Genomic DNA, 19,384 nt, shown 5'->3' on the forward strand with positions numbered 1-19,384 from the left:
ATGACTGTACCTGAGTTGCTGTTTTGTCATGGTTTACACCAATCATAATACAAGCAATTAATTTGCACAAATGCATCTTACTATAATTCACCAAATGTCCGTCCGTCCGTCCGTTCGTTCGTTCAAAGGTACCGCAAAAACGGCTGAACCAATCTCAACGATATTTTGCGCGGGTAATCCTGGGATCTCCTGGAGTAAAATAGGGTATATTGTTTTTCCAATTTCAGCTGTGGCCTCCAGCATTTTCAGGTTTGGACTCCCGCATAACGTTATTTTCCCGGGTGCCGCAGAAACGGCTGCACCGATCGCTGCACTGATCGGCTGCACCGATCGGACCCGGTGACCTCGGACAAAGACCTTTTGCTTGAGAGAATGCCAACCCCCTCCCCGCCACCATGGTCGTCTCTCTAACTCACAATCCCACGAGATATGCGGAAAGGACGACCCAAAACCAATTATCTTCTTTTTGATTCGTATGTAAACATCATTAAAAGTAAATAATGACCTCGGCCAAAGTTCAAACGATGTGAGTTTAATCTCTACATGAGAGAATTCCACATAGCTATTTGGGCGGTGTATACGCTAACAGATCGCTGTCTTCATCGATCTTGCCAAGGCCGTAACACCTATCGGCTTAAAATCCTTTTAACTGTTGACTTGGTAGTTTTTACAATGAAGGAAACACGTATGGGGAGTACATACGACATAGCGATTGTGAATGTGACAGCTCTGTGGCGTCTTTCACTTCGCATTGAATTATTCATTATTCATTCATTCATTTAATGATCATTACGCTCATTCTCACGCTCATTCAACGTTCATTAAACATTAAACGTTCATTGAACGATTATGAAAATAAAAACGAAAAACATTGCGAAATTACGTTCACACCGTCACATCAAACACTACTGTGAACACAAACATCGTCACAATGAAAACATCGTCACAAACGTTACGCTAGATAATTCAAACCGTGCCCACATCGTATATTGGAGAGCATTGCCCAAATTTGAAACACGATGGAATAATATTTACCGATATGAACAGTGATGTGGCTTTTATTGAAATTCTGCAAATACTGTTTAGATTTGGATGATGTGTGTGATATGATTTAACGGATGTTTATATAAATCGTTTAAAATAAAAAAACAGCCTTAAATTTCTGATATTTTGCCTTTTCATTTGGGCCTCCCAATTGAAGCCCCGCCTGCAGGGCGGGTGCCGTTGCTAGTTTGTAATATACGTGATATTGCATTTTGTAAAAAATTGTAGTTGAAGATTGAAGTTGAAATATAATTTCAAAAAAAAAATAAAAAAATTTCTAAATTTTTCAAAATAAATACCCTTAGGACAAACACACGGGAGAGGTAGGGACATACCAGAACTTTGGTGCGATTTCACAAAAGTTTGAGGGAGTAGTTCAGTGACAACACAGACACTGCACAGATATATATCTTATCTATATAAAGCAGTAAAGTATGTTTGTTTGTTTGTTTGTTTGTCCTCTTATAACTCGAGAACTACGCATCGCAGAGCAAAACCAAAGGCATATTCGGAATCAGTACGTCTCAGAGCAACTACAGCACACCTTAAAATTAAAAAAACTTCGCGTTTTAAAATTATGACGTCATCAGCGTATTTCGGAACGTTACTTTTTCAACTTCATATTCGGCATGAGTACGTCCCAGAGAAACTTCGTAACGTTAATTTTTCAACTTCATCCGATTGACATGGGACCAACGGCATGTGACAGAGAGTGAAACATTTATTTGATGACAATGACTTCCGACTTCCGGGTTCAGAATGCGGGACCAATGCCATTTGACAGGGAATAAAAAATACATGCGACATTCAATTGACGACAATGACTTCCGACTTGACTCCCCCCTCCCCCTCCCCTCACTCCTCCCCCTCCCCTTCTCCCCTCCCCCCCTCCCCTGCACCCTCCCCCCACCCACCCTTCCCCCCACCCCCCTTCCCCCTCTCCCCCCCTCCCCTCCACCCTCCCCCCACCCACCCTTCCCCCCACCCCCCTTCCCCCTCTCCCCCCCTCCCCCCTTCCCCCTCTCCCCCCCTCCCCTTCTCCTCTCTCCCTCTTCTCCCCTCGCCCCCATTCCCCTCCCCTCCCCCGCCCGGCAATGCCGGGTACTTCTGCTAGTATATATATATATATATATATATATATATATATATATATATATATATATATATATATATATATACATGTATATATATACGTATATATATAATAATAATAATAATTCATTTATTTTGTATAGCGCTTTTCATGAAGCCCAAAGGCGCTTTGACAGAGTGCAAAACATAATGCATAACAAAACATGAAAACAACAATTGCAAAAAGACAAGAATCAATAGGGAAATATTTAAAGCAAAAGGAGGGAGAAGGAGAAGTGATAGTCAGGGGTTAAATGCTGTGGGTTGAATGTTGAATGCAGTGCTGAACAGGTGGGTCTTGAGTGATGTTTTGAATGTGGTGAGTGAGGAGGAGTCTCTGATGGTGTGAGGTAGTGAGTTCCAGAGGGTGGGAGCAGCGATGGAGAAGGCCCCGTCCCCCCAGGATCTGAATTTAGTCCGGATGGGGGGGGGTCAGGAGGTTGGTATCAGCAGAGCGGAGGTTGCGGGTGGGAGTGTGTCTGGAGAGGAGGTCAGCCAGGTAGGATGGGGCCAGGTTATGGAGGGCTTTGTAGGTCAAGAGGAGGATTTTGTACTGGATTCTCTGGGAGATGGGGAGCCAGTGAAGCTTGTAAAGGACGGGGGTGATGTGGTCACGGGTCCGGGAATGGGTGAGTAGACGGGCAGCGGAGTTCTGAATGTATTGGAGTTTATTGGTGATTGTTGAGGGTGAACCATAGAGGAGGCTATTGCAGTAGTCCAGACGGGAGGTGATGAAGGCGTGGATGAGGGTTTCTGCAGCCGTGGAGGAGAGGGATGAGCGGAGACGGGCGATGTTTTTCAGGTGAAAGAAGGCTGTCTTTGTGATCTGTTTAGTGTATTTGTCGAAGGAGAGGGTTTGGTCAAAGATGACGCCAAGATTCCGGATGAGAGGGGAGGTGGATACTGGGATACCGTCGATGTTGAGGGCAAAGTTATGGGTGGATTTTGTGAGCGTTTTTGGGCCAATGATGATTATTTCAGATTTATCACAGTTAAGTTTGAGGAAGTTGATTTGAAGCCAGGATTTTATTTCAGAGATGCAGTTTGTCAGGATAGAGTGGGTGTCGGTGGAGACGGACTTGGTGGAGATGAAAAGCTGGATGTCATCGGCGAAGCAGTGGAATTGGAGACCATGACGGCGGATTAAGTGACCGAGGGGGGGACAGGTAAAGGATGAAGAGGAGGGGGCCAAGAACTGAACCTTGGGGGACACCTTGGGGGAGGGGAGCAGTGGGGGATTTGCAGTTATTGATGGAGATGAACTGGCGTCTGTCAGAGAGGTATGATTTAATCCAAGAGATGGCAGTGCCGGTAACGTTAAAGGTGGATTCAAGTCGGGTGAGGAGGATGGTGTGATCGATGGTGTCAAAGGCAGCGCTGAGGTCGAGGAGGACGAGAATGTTGAGGTTGCCAGCGTCAGAGGAGAGGAGAAGGTCGTTGGTGATTTTGAGGAGAGCAGTTTCAGTACTGTGGTTGGAGCGGAATCCGGATTGGAATGTTTCATACAGGTTATTGGCAGAGAAGTGATGTTTGAGTTGAGCGGCTACAGCGCGTTCCAAAACTTTTGACAGAAAGGGTAGGTTGGAGATGGGTCTGAAGTTATTTAGGGTGTCAGGGTTTAGAACAGGTTTTTTTAGAATGGGGGTAACAGCAGCAATTTTGAGGGATGGTGGGACGATGCCTGTAGACAGGGAGGAGTTTATTGTTGCAATGATAAGTGGAGAGAGAGCAGGGAGGGAGGCCTTGACAAAGCTGGAGGGGATGGGGTCAAGAGTGCAGGTGGCAGTTTTCATTCCTATGAGGAGTTCAGAGAGGTCAGTAGGGGAGACCGGGGAGAATTGAGACAGGGGAAGGCAGGATAAGGGGGGGCAGGTGGTTGGAGGGGGAGCGGGTGCGGCGGTGGTCAAACTGTTGTAGATGTTGTCAATTTTGCATTGGAAGAAAGAAAGGAAGGAGATGCAGTTGTCTCCTGTGAATGACTGGGTGGTGGTGTCCAGGGGGCGGAGGAGTTTATTTATTGTCGAGAAGAGTGCTTTTGGGTTTCCGGAGCCAGAGTGGATAATTTGAGAGTAGTAGGCGGAGCGGGCGCGGGAGAGGGCATCTTTGTAGTGTTGTAGGTGGTCCTTGTAGGCTTGGGAGTGAACTGTGAGACCTGTTTTATTGCGGAGTCTTTCAAGTTGGCGAGCACGAGTTTTCATCAGGTGGAGTTCAGGGGTAAACCAGGGAGCAGAATGGGTGAAAGAAACTGTTTTGGTTTTTACAGGCGCAAGCTGGTCAAGGCAGGAGGAGAGAGTGTGGTTGTAGTAGTCAGTGAGGTCGGAAGGGGTGTGGAGGTCAATGAAGGGAGAAGTGGACATTTTTTCAGAGAGGGTGGATGAGAATGAGGTAGGTGAAAGAGCGTTTAGCTTATGGAAGTTGATAGTGCGATAATGTGTTGGTGTTGGGGTGGGGATGTTGATGGTCATAGTGATGGCTAAGTGGTCAGAGAGGGTGAGGTCGGAGCCAGAGAGATGGTGCAAAATTAATCCAGTGGAGCAGACAAGGTCCAAAATGTGACCACGGATATGCGTAGGAAAGTTGACATGTTGAGTGAGGTTAAAGCAGGTGAGTAAATCAGTGAAGTCAGTGGTTATTGTGGAGTCAGTGGAGTCCATGTGGATATTGAAATCACCAAGGAGGAGGATTGAGGGGGAGAGGGAACATAGCTGGGTCAGAAAGTAGGAGAAGTCAGACAGGAATGATGGGTGTGGTTTGGGAGGGCGGTAGACGACAGCCATGACTGACCGCATGCGACCAGAGAGTTTAAAAGCCAGGTGTTCAAAGGATGAGGATGAGGCGATGGGGATGAGGCTGGTCCTGATGTCTTGACGGTGGATAACGGCAATTCCACCACCTCGGCCCTCCGAGCGTGGTTTATTGACGTAAGAATATCCATTGGGTGTGGTGAGGTTGAGCGTGTAGTAGTCCAGTGGTTGTTGCCAGGTTTCGGTGAGACAGAGAAAGTCCAGTTTGTTATCCAGGATGTAGTCGTTGAGGATGAGGCATTTGTTGTTGAGGGACCGGGTGTTGAACAGGGTGAGCTTGATGTTGTTTTGAACAGCGGGGATGAATTCAGGTGATTTAGCCAGGGTTCACAGGCAGGAGGTGCGATTTTGTGCGTTGCCGTGACTAGGTGCGCTGGGACGATGAGTGGGAGTGTGCTGAGCCGACCAGAGGACGGGGACCGGGGATGGAGTGACCTGATTGTACATATACAAACTTACGACCGGAGCCACGGTGAATGTACCTGGGTCGTCGGAGGAGTCCATTTGATTTGATGGCAGAGATGCATGATGGGGTGGAGCGGGTATTGAGCAGAAGGAGCCTTGCGGCGGAGTACCGCAGAGCCATGTCAGGCAGGAGCGGAGAGGCGAGCACGAGGCCAAGGTTGAGGAGGTGAAACAATGGTCCCAACCCACAGGAGCAGGCCCAAGGAAACGAAGGAGACGAAGGAGCCAGGTAGGTGAAGCCAGGAGCAGAGTCGGGACCAAGCAGAGGGCAGACGGGAGCAAAGAGATGATCACGAGGCCAAGGTTGATCACGGCAAAGCGGGAAATGCAGCGGCAATCAACCGCCGCCGCTACAAATCAAGATCACGGCAGGAAAACCGCCACCACACCGCTGCGAAGGACACAACCCACGAGAGCGTGCCCGATGAAACAGCGAGCAGCCGAAGGAGCCGGGCAGGGGAAGCAGGGAGCAGAGCCGGGACTATGCGGAGGGCAGACTCAATGGCCAAAAAATCCGTACGACCACCAAAAAAGCAAGCCACAGACAGTGGCCCAGTCGAAGAAGCGGCGAGCATGTGACGCCTGCGTCCTCTTCAGACCGGACCGAAAGCGGAAATATATATATACATATATATATGCAGACTTGGCATTTAATATGGAATTTTTTTTTTTTCTTGACTTGGGTTTACTTTCTTAACTCAGTATATCAATCTGGTGAGTTTCTTTTACACTTTGGTGATTTATTTGTTAAAAGAACCATGTCACTGATTGTCTGTCGCAGCAAGAAGTCAACAACAGGATTATATCACAGGTGGCATGGCAAAATGTACGGACAGGTGCATTTGATGATTGGCTTCACAGTCGGGTATACAAGGGTTGTTGCGTTCTGTATTAGTGGAAAACAACTGCTGCACGTCTCCAAAAGTTATTGCCGCTTCCTCTGGAGATGGTCCGTCAACTTGACAATGCTGTTTGTCATGGAGTGGTGGCTTTACGAAATTACGGCATGAAACAGCGTGCTATTGCTCGGCAGTATGGCATCACTCAAGGTCAGGTGTCAAAGATCCTGAAACGAAATGCTCAGAGGGGTGACCCTACTCCAATACCGAGGCCAGGACGTCCCCGCATAACCACAAGGAGGGATGATCGCCAGCTGCACCGGTTAGTCCGCAATGGCTGTACCAAGTCAGCTAATCGGCTTCGGGCTGAGTGGCAGCAACTGACAAATGTGCCTGTATCCAGAAGGCTAGTCAACCAACGACTGGTTCAAGCAGGCTATCGTGCCAGGCGTCCCCTGAGAAAGCCATGCCTGACCAGACAACACCGCCAGTGCCGATTGCAGTGGGCCAGAGAGCACCGTCAATGGCAGCCAGGACACTGGAATCACATGATCTTCAGTGACGAGTCTAGACTTCTGGTCTGTCGTCAAGATGGCCGCGTCCGAGTGCGCAGACAAGTGCATGGAGCCTACAACAAAGATTGTATAGTGCCAAGAGTCCAAGCTGGAGGTGGTGGGGTGACCGTTTGGGCTGCTTTTCATGCAGGGGGCAAAACTGACCTGGTTGTTCTGAATGGAAACCTGAACCAGTTCAAGTACAGGGCCATTCTGGAAGAAACATTGCTTCCATTTGCTCGTGCAGCCTTTCGAGGAAACTTTGTCTTCCAAGATGACAATGCACGGCCTCATCATGCTCGCATGATCCAACACTTTCTTGCTGACCGTGGTATAGAGCATATGGAGTGGCCTGCCATGTCCCCGGATATGAATCCGATAGAGAACTTGTGGGCAGAACCTGTGGGCTTGTGGACCAGCAGCCGACCTCTGTGCGTGAATTGCAGCAGGCTATTGTCACTGCATGGCAAGCGATTCCTGTCCAAACCTTGGCAAATCTCGTGAACAGCATGCCTCAACGTGTACATGCTCTCCTGAATGCTCGTGGGGGTTACACGAAGTACTGAACTGTAATTTTACTGTCCGTAATCCCAGTCGTAATTTAACTTTTGTTTTTGTTAAAATTTTTTTGGCTAATGTGCAAAATAAAGAGATACTTCTGGAAAACGTACAGAAGTTTAACACAGTACTGTCCATGAATTGAGTTCGATATCAGTTTACATCACTTTCAAGGATCAATTTATTTGTTTCGAAATGTAAAATGTGGTTTTTGTTTCTTTTAAAGGTCACATTAACAAAATCGAGAATAATTTCAACATAATTCCAATGAACTTTTGGTTCTAAGACATCTTGAAAAGTAAGTTTACCCCCACAAAAAAAATATTCCATATTAAATGCCAAGTCTGTATATATATATGGTGCGATTTGGTGCGATATGTACACTAGCCGAAACCCGTGGAACATCCACGGAAGGGAGGATGTGGTGTATGGATAGAGTGTACCATTATGGATGGCATAGGGGATTTGCTTGTCCGAGTAAGAGTTAGGAAGAAAGATGAGCATGAAGAGTGCGTATATGAACAACGTATTTATTGCAATCGTTAGCGTACACCACGATCGACGACACCGGCAAAAATGCATGCTCTGGATTGTCCAATCAGCGGACGGCTTGCTTCACCTTCACCCAACAGACGCCAATAAGATGGCGTCGTATCGGCAGTTAATCGGATGCTTTTGGGCCCCAAAGTCGACTAATTCAGATTTTTCGAGTATGGCTGTACGTGATAAACAAAGAGCACGGTTGGAAGAAATTATGGTAAACCCACCTGATGAGGTTAGCGTACACCACGATCGACGACACCGGCACAAATGCATGCTCAGGATTGTCCACTCAGTGGACAGCTTGCTGTCGCCTTTGACTGTCCAATCAGCGGACGGCTTGCTTCGCCTTCACCCAGCAGACGCCAATAAGATGGCGTCGTATCGGCAGTTAATCGGATGCTTTTGGGCCCCAACGTCGGCTAATTCAGATTTTTCGAGCATGGCTGTACGTGATAAACAAAGAGCGCGGTTCGTAGATCGTAAATCCATTAGTGCCGTGGGCATCGGGTCACTGGGTGCGGCGTAAAAGGGATAACAAAGTCGAGTCCTTATGCTATTATATATATATATATATATCACATTCATCATAGTGAACAGCTACAACTGCAACTGATAACTCACCGTTAACTTTTCCTTGGGGAGCAGCATTGCACCCTGCTTAATAACAGCCTGCACTTGCTCCACTGTGAGTCCAGATCCAGCCTGTTCTAAACGGGCTCCAAAAAATTCCAGTACCTGCAAAGGTATTGGGACAATAAGCAAAAATAGACAAATAAATAAAAGCAAACACTTAATGCCTCGTTATTCTCCTCCTCTTCCCTTTACAGGGTCCGATAGCACCAAACTCCCACCCTGCCCTGTCCTCTTACAGGGTCCGATAGCACCAAACTCCCACCCTGCCCTGTCCTGACCATGATACTCCTCCACTCCCCTCTGTCCTCCACCAACTCTCTTCACTCTCCAATCACCCCCACCTTACTGATATGCCTCTTCACACAAGCCTCACATCTCAACTGTGGTCTCACTCTTTACCTCTGACCTTGATCCCTCAACCTATCTACTCTCTTTGCCATTCTTTCTTCCCCCATCTGCACCACATGTCTAGCAGCCCATCTCAGCCGGCATTTCACCAATCTTCCCATCAAGCTCTTCTGCACATCAATCTCCTCATTTAGTTCATCCATTCTCCTTCTATCCACCATCTTCACTCCCACAATCCTCCTGACTCAGTTGTTCTCACAAACCTGCATCCTCTGTTGTTGTCTTTCCCTCAGTGCCACCGTCTCCGGTCTCCAGACCATAAAGGTGTTACAAAAGACATCAGAACCTTTCCTTTCAATCTCCTTGAAATCTGTCTGCCATTACCGCCCCTACACCTCCTCCATGCTTCACACCCACCTGAATCCTCTTCTGCACATCTGCCTCCGATTTGCCATCCCCGGACACTGTTCCCTCCCAGATACTCAAACCTATTTCCCTGTCTGATTTCCTTCCCCTCCAACCCAATATTCATTTATTTTCTCTGCTGCCCAACCCACATCACCTCTGTCTTCTCCATGCTCATTTTCAGGCCATGCTTCTCAAATGCCTCCTTCCACTCCCCCAGTACCTCCTCCATCTCCCACCCACTATCCATCATACCAGCCAAATATCTTTCATGTTTACTTTCCTGCTTACCAGCTCCATCACCATGATAAACAGGAGTGGGCTGAGAGTGCTTCTTTGCCTCAAACCAATGATCACAATGAACTCCTCCAACATCCTAGGACCAACCAAAACTCTTCCCTTTGTTCCCTTGTACATCCCTTCCACCAACTTATCTTCTGCTTCCAGAATTCCCATCCATCTCTGTGTCACCATCATCATCTCTCAGGACAGTGTCAAACGCTTTATCCAAAACCACAGATCCTAATGCCATTTCACCTTGCACCTCCAACCTCTTCACCAGATGTCTCAGCGTGAACATCACATCCGTCGTTCCCCTACCCTTTCTAAACCACTGCTTCTCTTTTCCAATGTCCATCTCCACACTCTTTCTTATCCTCCCATCCAGAACCCTCTCCAGCACCTTCATGACATGACTAAGGAGTGTAATACCCCTGCACTTCCCCAGATCTTGAACATCCCCCTTATCATTCCACATTGGCTACAACTAACCTTGTCCTCCACACCTCCGGAATTGAACCATCTGTCATACATACTGTACATTCAACAACCTCTTCATCCACCAGACTCTGACTTCTCCTGCTGCAATTATCATTTCTGTACACACATCATCAATGCCTGGTGCTCTTCCCTTTTTCACCCTATTCGCTACTTCCTCCTAGGACCAACCAAAACTGTTCCCTTGTACATCCCTTCCACCAACTTATCTTCTGCTTCCAGCACTCCCATCCGTCTCAGTGTCGCCATCACCAACTCTCTCAGGACAGTGTCATATGCCTTCTCCAGACTTCCAGACCAACTGACTTCGCTATTTCCTCCGTCCACCACACCTGGTTTCTATTCCTTAATGATGCACTCTTTCCTGACATACTTCCACACAACACTTCTGCACTTCACTTAAATGCCTCTCCGTACTTCTTCTACTACGCCAAACCTTCCACTTCTTCACCAAGTTGCTCATACATGGCCTTCACCATCTCCTTGTACTATACGGCGACGTTTCCCCATCTCTTCCCTACCTAATAACCTTCAAAAAAAATTATAAATAAATAAATATATATATATATATATATATATATACAGTCACATGAAAAAGTAAGTACACCCCATGTAAAGTTTTGACTTTTTCAACATATTTCAACATACAGCTATTTGATCTTCATTTCAACAATATTGATAGATAAAGGTGATATAATATAACAAATATCATGAAACATTTACATTTTGTAGTCCATTGTATAATTTAAATAAACATAAATGTTCTTGTGGTCAAATGCTGTCTTTGGTTTTTGCCAAACATGTCTTCTGGTACTGTGGCCAAATAGCTCTACCTTTGACTCTTCTGTCCAGAGCACATTGTTCCAGAAGTGCTGGTCTTTGTCTCGGTGTTCATTGGCAAACTTTAGTCTTGCCCTGATGTTCTTTCTCGACAGCAAAGGTTCCTCCTGGCACACCTCCCATGTAGATCAAATTTGTGCAGCCTCTTTCAATGGTAGACTCATGCACTTTGACATCAACAGTGGCAAGAGCTACCTGTAGGTCCCGTGATGACATTCTGGGGTTCTTAGAGACTTCTTTCAGCATCTTGCGGTCTGCTCTCAGGCTGAACTTGCTGGGGTGGCCTGGCCTGAACAAGTTGGCAGTTGTTTGGAATCTTCTCCACTTGTAGATGATCTTCCGGACAGTCGAATGATTGATTTCAAATTGTTTGGAGATCTTTTTAAATCCCTTCCCAGACTCATAGGCATCTATAACCTTCTTTCTGAAGGCCTCAGAGAGCTCTTTTGATCTAGGCATGGTGACGCCACACACTTCAACAACAAAGAGCAAACCAAACTGAGGTTTAAAGGTTTAAATAAGGTCTGAGGTCTGATGAGGTCTGAGGTCTGAGGTTTAAATTTTGAGGTTTAATGAGGTCTGAGGTTTAAATAAGACAGGTTCCTCCAAGATCCTCTCTGACGATGTTCTAATCATTTGCACCTGAGCTGGTGCACCTGATTCTAATTTTAGGTATTTGAAGTAGTGATAAATGTAGGGGTGTACTTACTTTTTCCACATGCGAAATTTGCATTTATGTTTATTTAAATTATACAATGGACTACAAAATGTAAATGTTTCATGATATTTGTTATATTATATCACCTTTATCTATCAATATTGTTGAAATGAAGATCAAATAGCTGTATGTTGAAATACGTTGAAAAAGTCAAAACTTTACATGGGGTGTACTTACTTTTTCACGTGACTGTATATCTATATATATATATATATATATTTATATGTACAGTGCCTTCAGAAAGTATTCACACCCCTTGACTTTTTCACATTTTGTTGTGTTATGGCCTGAATTTAAAATGGTTTAAATTGAGATTTTCTTTGTCACTGATCCACACATAATACTCCATAATGTCAAAGCGGAATTTTTTTAAAAGAAATTTTTACAAAATAATTAAAAATGAAAGGCTGAAATGTCTTGATTAAATAGGGAATTCAACCCCTTTGCTATGACACACCAAATTGAGCTCAGCTGCATCCAATTTCCTTTGGTCATCCTTCAGACGTCTCTACAACCTGATTAGACTCTACCTGTGGCCAATTAAATTAGATGGACATGATTTAAAAGAATCACACCTTTCTATATAAGGTCCACTGTTGACAGTGCACGTCAGAGCAGAAACTCTACCATCAAGTCCAAGGAACTGTCCGGAGAACTCCGAGAGAGAATTGTGAGGAGACATAGATCTGGGGAAGAGTATAAAACAATTTCTAGATTGTTGAACGTTCCCAAGAGCACAGTGAGCTCCATCATTAGGAAATGGAAAGAATATTGAAGTACCCAGACTCTTCCTAGAGCTGGCTGTCTGACCAAAATGAGCAACCGGGCAAGGAGGACCTTGGTCAGGAAGGTGACCAAGAACCCAATGACCACTCTGACAGAACTACAGAGTTCCTTGGCTGAGATGGGAGAACTTGCTGGAAGGACAACAGTCTCTTCAGCACTTCACAAATCTAGGATTTATGGGAGAGTGGCCAGAAGGAAGTCACACCTGAGAAAAAGGCACATGACAGCACACCTGGAGTATGCAAAAAGGCACATGAAAGACTCTCAGAGCATGAGGCAAAATATGTTGTGGTCTGATGAGATGAAAATGGAACCCTTTGACCTGAATACAAAGCGCTACGTCTGGTGGAAACTGAGCACAGCGAATCAACCATCTTATGCCGACCCTACATTGAACCATGGTGGTGGCAGCATCATGCTATGGGGGCACTTTTCAGCAGCAGGGACTGGGAGACTTGTAAGGATAGAGGGAACAATGAATGGAGCCAAATACAGGCAAATCTGCTTCCGAGTGCAAAAGACCTTGTACTGTGGTGAAGATTTATGTTTAACAGGACAATGACCAAGCAAACAGCCAAACCAACAATGGAATGGCTTCAGAACAAGAACGCGAAAGTCCTTGAGTGGCCCAACCAAAGCCCAGACTTGAATCCCATTTAGAATCTGTGCAAAGACTCGAAGATTTCTGTTCACCGATGCTCCCCATACAACTTGACAGAGCTTGAGAAAATCTGCAAGGGAGAATGGGAGAATCTCCCCAAATCCAGATGTGCAAAGCTGATACAGACATACTCTGTATTTCATATTCAGGCTATTTCTGTATTTCATTTTCAATTATTAAAAAGAATAATAATAATAATAATAATAATAATAATTCCACTGACATTATGGGGTATTATTTGTAGATCAGTGACAAAAAAACTAAATTTAATCCATTAAAATCAGGCTGTAACACAACAATATGTGAAGGAAGTCAAGGGGTGTGAATAGTTTCTGAAGGCACTGGATGTATGTGTATATATATATACATATATATATATATATGGTAGATGGTAGGTATGTATGAGGTACGTGTCCATCAAAGACTTAAGAGACTTTCTTTGTCGACCACACATTTCTCCTTACCATGTGAATGTTGGACGTAACGTCCGCAAATGCAGGCTGTAGCCGGTAAGCCTGGAAGAGTTCTCTTTTGTAGAGAAGTGTATATAACAAATTGGGATTGTGCTGCAAAGATCCACTAACACAACTCCCAACCACCTCAAGAATCATCCTCATCACTTCTTCAACAACAGCTACATCCTGTGCCTGGACCACACAGAGGAACAAAGATTATCAGTTAACATTACTTGCTCTCCTTTGTCTCGCATTTCCCACAAAATTACCAGTAAATCGACCCACTTTAAAATGTAGTTTACAAACCACACCTCTGCACCACCATTGCCTGGGTACAGTACAAAGTCATCACTTCGTGACGACAAATGCATGGTGTAAGCAGCAGTGCCGTACTACTGGAGCAGGTCGGGCACATCGTAACATAACTATCAATGCCAATTTCAGCTTGGTGGATTCGGGAGCGGCAGGGGAATGTTCTACACCAGGCAGCACCGCACACCCACCCACCACACTGTGCCGGAGTACCGGGGTTCGTTTCTGCCTTGCACGGTGGTGCATAGTGGCATTGCTGTGCTTTGGCCCTGTATTGTTTTTATCACCTTGGAAGTAGTTTTAGGGCTTCAATTACCTTTCTGGGAGAGCTGTTAGAGTTATCCTCTGTATCCTTAAAATGTATATAATAAATGAGTGATAATATTTTGACACAAAGAAAATGGGATAATATTGTTTTACTTCTTTATATAATGTATAAATAATAATTAAACAAGAGGGAGAATTGCTTTGCAATACATGTCCCCTACCAGGTTTCAGTTCAATATCAGTAAACACATCCCTTAATTTGGGTGGCATATAATGTCCAAAAAAACCCAAAAAACAAATAACCCGATGTACAAACATGAAGCAAAAACATGTTTATGGCTTCCGAGCATATGTAATACATCATGATTAGGCCGAAGAAAATATATTGCTGGTCTCTGGTCAGACCAAAGTTCCAGAATTGATGCGGCGATGCGGGTTTTTTTTGAAAAGCATGGATTGCACATATAAAGGTGTTGTTTTTTGTGTCCTCATGCCTTGCGGTCCTCCTCATCTGCTGTGGCGCCGTCCAGAGAGAAATTAAAGACAGCCAATGGGACTTGTCGGCCTTTTTGTAAATAATGAACACAAGCTTAAGTTATTTTAAAATGTATTTATTCTGAAAATCATTAAGTTCTTCAAGCATATTATAGACTGCCATTTCGTTCTCGAGATCGACTCGCCGTACCGTCAAACATTCCAATGCGTCGATCGCGTCAACACTGCGCATGCGGAAGTGGTCTAACAGGCTGATGGTCTCCCACGATCTCTTCTCCCAGTCCACCAGATTATCAGACACTTACAACATCATGACAAACGAGATAGGATCCAGGCCTAACTAACGAGAACAACCTCAGCTCTCTAGGCCTTCTGGTTGCTTCACACGAACCCGACGAAGAACGTCTTAGTTTCAATAAATGACAATATCCAGCCGATTGGATTCATGACGTCACGGCACACAACACTACTCGTATCTTTGGAACGGCTGGTTGGATTTGGACAAACTAAACGAGGTTTTGTAGGGGAGAACCGTGCGCGAACGTCGATACCAATGGCGACCCTCACAGACCGGTATTTCCCGAGATAGCGCGCCGGCCCGGCAACTATAGGCACGCGCTGTTGTAGGTACCGTTGGAAATCAAAAAATAAAATTGTTGGCGCGCAGAGTCAAAATCGATGCGCGCTGACCAGAGACCGGAAATATATTTTTCTCGGCCTTATATACCTGCACTGGGCCATGGATTAACACCCAGTCCTAAGGCCTGTCGACCTGTGCTGCTTCATGGAATAGTGGCGCATGATATTAATTGGGGTGGAGTCAGCAAAGCTGTCTAGCCAATGGGTGTAAAGCAGTGTGGTGGAGTCAGGGCAGGTGAAAACTGAGCCATGTATAATGTGTGATATTTTACCAAAAGAGGGCAAAACTAAGTCCAAAATGGCCAAAACTCGGTGAAAAACTGGGAAAATGCCCCGAGACTCAAAATTGTTCTGTCACTTATCATAATAAAGCCATGTACCAAGTTTCAGTTGAACATGTCAGAGGATATGGGGAAAAAAAGTCTAGAAAACCGTAGGTGCGACGGACAGATGGACAAAGGGATGGACGGACAGCAAACCTATAGTCCCCTGCAGCTAGGGAACTAATAAAACTAATCTCGATCTCGCGAGATCTTGATCGGGGCGGTCACGGATTTTCGAAGCTGTTCCACGATCTTCACGCACGCTCGAAGCTAAGTCATTGTCACATTTGTATTCTTGTCTAAACGGTTTATCTTACGTGTGTGTACCTTTTAAGTGTCCCTCGGAAGTTTTATCGGGGTTAATCTTTCATACCTGTAAAAAATAGTCGAGTATCTCGTGCCGCGCACGGCCACGCGGCCTAGTTGTTGAAGCTTCCGACCTGGAGGCTTGGTTTCTCTCCAGGCATCCAAAGTGGTTATTTTTTCATTCGTGTGTTTGTCAAATTTCAACTCGTTACTTTATCGTCCATGCTTTATTGTTTGTTTATAGTTAGTTTTGGTTTGAATTTCCTGTAACTCGTAATTAATTAATCCTGTTCTGCGCCTCGTGTGCGGCCTTGTTCCCCTGTCGGTGTTTGTTAACTTAAGTCCCCTACATCGTGTTTTGCTTGGCTCTCAGTTTTTCCCTTCTACACCGAACGTAATACTCTCTGTCTAACGTTTTAAATCCCCACCCCACCCCACCCCCCCAAAAAAACAACAACAAAAAAAATAACATTTATTTTTCCTTTCTCCACGTGTGCCGTTGTCTCATCCTGTACTTTCTGTCCAGGTGTATCGCGGTGGTTTTCGCCCCGCCCCCATTATCTCCTTGCCATCCACCTTTTGCCCTGTTCACGTGACTCGTGGTGGTCCCTCTCGGCCCTTCCCCCGTTGGTATTTTGTGCATATAAGATTGTTCACGGTTCTGTTTAAATATTATTTTAAATATGTTTAACCTTTCCCCTTCAGTGGTTTATTCAGTGGTATATTACAACACGCTGTTTTTCTTCCTATTTAAAAGGCTTTTCTCAATTTCCTCTCCAACTCATTCCACGTCAAAAAAAAGAAATTCAATATCTTATACGTCTCCCTCACTACATGGTCTAAATTCACATTCATTCCATTCCTCCTCCATCGTTCTGAATCGGATTGCTAACTTGAAAATCACAACAAACCCAATTTGTTATCAATGTTCGTCTTTCATTAATCATCCACGTTCTAAACTCCCCTCTTGCCCCTCCCCTCCAAATCCCCCCCTTGCACCTACACTCCTAAACTCCCCCCTTTCCCCTCCACTCTTAAACTCCCCCCTTGCCCCTCCACTCCTGAACTCCCCCCTGCCCTTCCCCTCCTAAAGTCCCCCCTTGCCCCTCCCCTCCAAATCCCCCCCCCTTGCCCCTCCACTCCTGAACTCCCCCCTTGCCCTTCCCCTCATAAACTCCTCCCTTGCCCCTCCCCTCCAAATCCCCCCCCTTGCCCCAACACTCCTAAACTCCCCCCTTGCCCCTCCACTACTAGACTCCCCCCTTGCCCCTCCCCTCCTAAACTCCCCTCTTGCCCCTCCCCTCCTAAACTCCCGCCTCACTCCTCCCCTTCAAACCCCCCCCCCCCCAACTCCTCCCATTCAAATCTCCCCCCATACCATTCCTCTCAAATTCTCCCTCCTCCCCCCTCCTCAAAGTTGCCTCCTCCCCACCTCGTCTCCCTTCTATTTCATGCCTCCACCCCCCCCCAACCTTCTACTGTCCCATGCCCCCCCTCAAACAACCCCTCACTCTGCCTCATCCCTTCACCACCAAACCTTTCATCCTCCTCATCCTTCCCTTTCTTGGAACTCTTCTATAATCTCTGACACACTATCAACTGCTCTCCCTACCTCCCCCTCTCATCCTTCATCTTGCCCTACTCCTCCCCTCCCCTGTCCTGTACCCGATGCTCCCCCTCTCTCTTCTTTAACGGCATGGACCTCAAACATCCGGGGCCTTCGCTCAAACCTGACTGATCTCTCCATACAGGTTGCTTCTCACAATCCAGACTTGATCTGCTTAACAGAGACTTTCCTCCTTCAAGATGTCTCTGATTCCTTAATATCTCTTCCTGGTTACTCCCTCCTCCGGTATGATAGACCTGAGCCTCGGCCTGGTGGTGGGGTGGCTATCTTTATCAAAAACTCTCTTCCTCACTCTCCTTGCACTGCCCTCTCTCCTCTTCACCCCCAGGAGTACCTCTGGCTACAGCTTCCTCTCCGCTCCCACCTTTTGTTCATATGTGTTCTGTACCGTCCCCCAAACAGTGATGACTCAATTTACATTTCACTCTCTGACAACATGGACCAACTTCTATCCACTCATCCCAACTCTCTCTTCCTCATATGTGGTGACTTCAACTGTCATCATGCCACCTGGTTGGGTGTGGGTTCCTCTCTCACCAGTCATGGCACCTCAGCAAAGGACTTCTGTGACTCACTGGGATTGACACAATCTGTCAATTTCCTGACCCGGATCTCAGCCAATGGAGTTTCTTCTCTTCTCGACTTGGTCATGACAAACTTCCCTGCTAATGTCTGCTGCTCTTCTTCTGCTCCAATCGGTTCTTCTGATCATGTGCTTGTCAAAGTGGACATCTCTCTGGCCATTCTCAGAGAGCCTCCTCAGCGTCGAAGAGTCTGGCATTTCACTCAGGCCAACTGGGACGGGCTTCAAGCAGCCATCAATCGTCTGGATTGGTCTCCCATCTCCACTGCCTCTGACATCAATTCTTCCTGGGAATTCTTCCAAAGCAAACTGATCTCTCTCATGCACAGATTTATCCCATCTCGTCTTCAGTTGTCTTACCCTTCCTCCCGTCCATGGTACACCGAATCTTGTGGTGAGGCAGTTGCCCTGAAACAACTTGCCTTTGCCTCTTGGAAGGCTAATCCAACTGAAGGCAATCTCAGTTCCTTCCACCAAGCTCGGAACAAGTGTGTGTCTACCCTCAGGAGTACCAGGAAGCACTATCTCTCCTCACTCAAGAACGAACTCTCAAACCTGTATCCTTCCTCCAAATCCTGGTGGCGTCTGGTCAAATCCGTTTCTGGTGTTTGTTCCCCCTCCATCCCCTCCCTTACCTCAAATGGCCACACAGTTGACATCGCACGTGACAAAGCCGAATGCCTCAACTCTGTGTTTGCCTCAAAATCTTTAGTCCCAAACCCATCTCTCTCTGTTCCCACCTTTCCCAGTCGAACCCAACTGCTCCTGGACTCTGTGTCCTTCTCTCCTGACAAGGTGGAGGAGTTTTTGTCTAACCTCGACTCTGATTCTGCAACTGGACCAGACGGCATCAGCCCACGGGTCCTAAAATCCTGCTCTGCCGCTCTATCTCACCCTCTCTCTGTTCTTTTCACCCTATCTTTTGCTCAAGGTCATCTGCCAGCATCCTGGAAATCAGCAAACATTACCGCTTTACACAAAAAAGGTGCAAAAACAGATCCTTTTAACTACAGACCAATCAGCCTGCTCCCAATTATCAGCAAAGTCATGGAATCCATCATTGCTTCGGATATGAAATCTTTCCTCTTCTCCAATGGCTTGATCTCTGATCATCAATTTGGATTCAGACCAGGTCACTCTACTCTGGACATGCTGCTTCTCCTGTCTCAACAATGGATGGAGGTCCTCAATGCCAAACAGGACATCAGAGCTGTCTCCCTTGACATATCACGTGCCTTCGATACGGTCTGGCACCCAGCTCTGCTCACCAA

At 46.1% G+C, this 19,384-nt stretch overlaps 1 protein-coding gene across 2 annotated transcripts in view; it reads right to left on the minus strand.

Annotated features, from left to right (window-relative positions):
• Positions 1 to 19,384, minus strand: part of DYM (dymeclin) — an 82,908-nt gene that overhangs the window by 8,949 nt on the left and 54,575 nt on the right. For both annotated transcript variants that reach the window (XM_068106679.2, XM_068106678.2), the window contains exons 15-16: positions 13,571 to 13,753; positions 8,560 to 8,673 (exon numbers count right to left, since the gene is read on the minus strand). In XM_068106679.2, the coding sequence (XP_067962780.1) occupies positions 8,560 to 8,673; positions 13,571 to 13,753 (297 nt within the window). The remainder of the gene's footprint in view (positions 1 to 8,559; positions 8,674 to 13,570; positions 13,754 to 19,384) is intronic.

This window comes from Myxine glutinosa, chromosome 2 (assembly GCF_964187855.1).
Source record: "Myxine glutinosa chromosome 2, kmMyxGlut1.1, whole genome shotgun sequence".
In the NCBI taxonomy this organism is placed as follows: Eukaryota; Metazoa; Chordata; class Myxini; order Myxiniformes; family Myxinidae; genus Myxine; species Myxine glutinosa.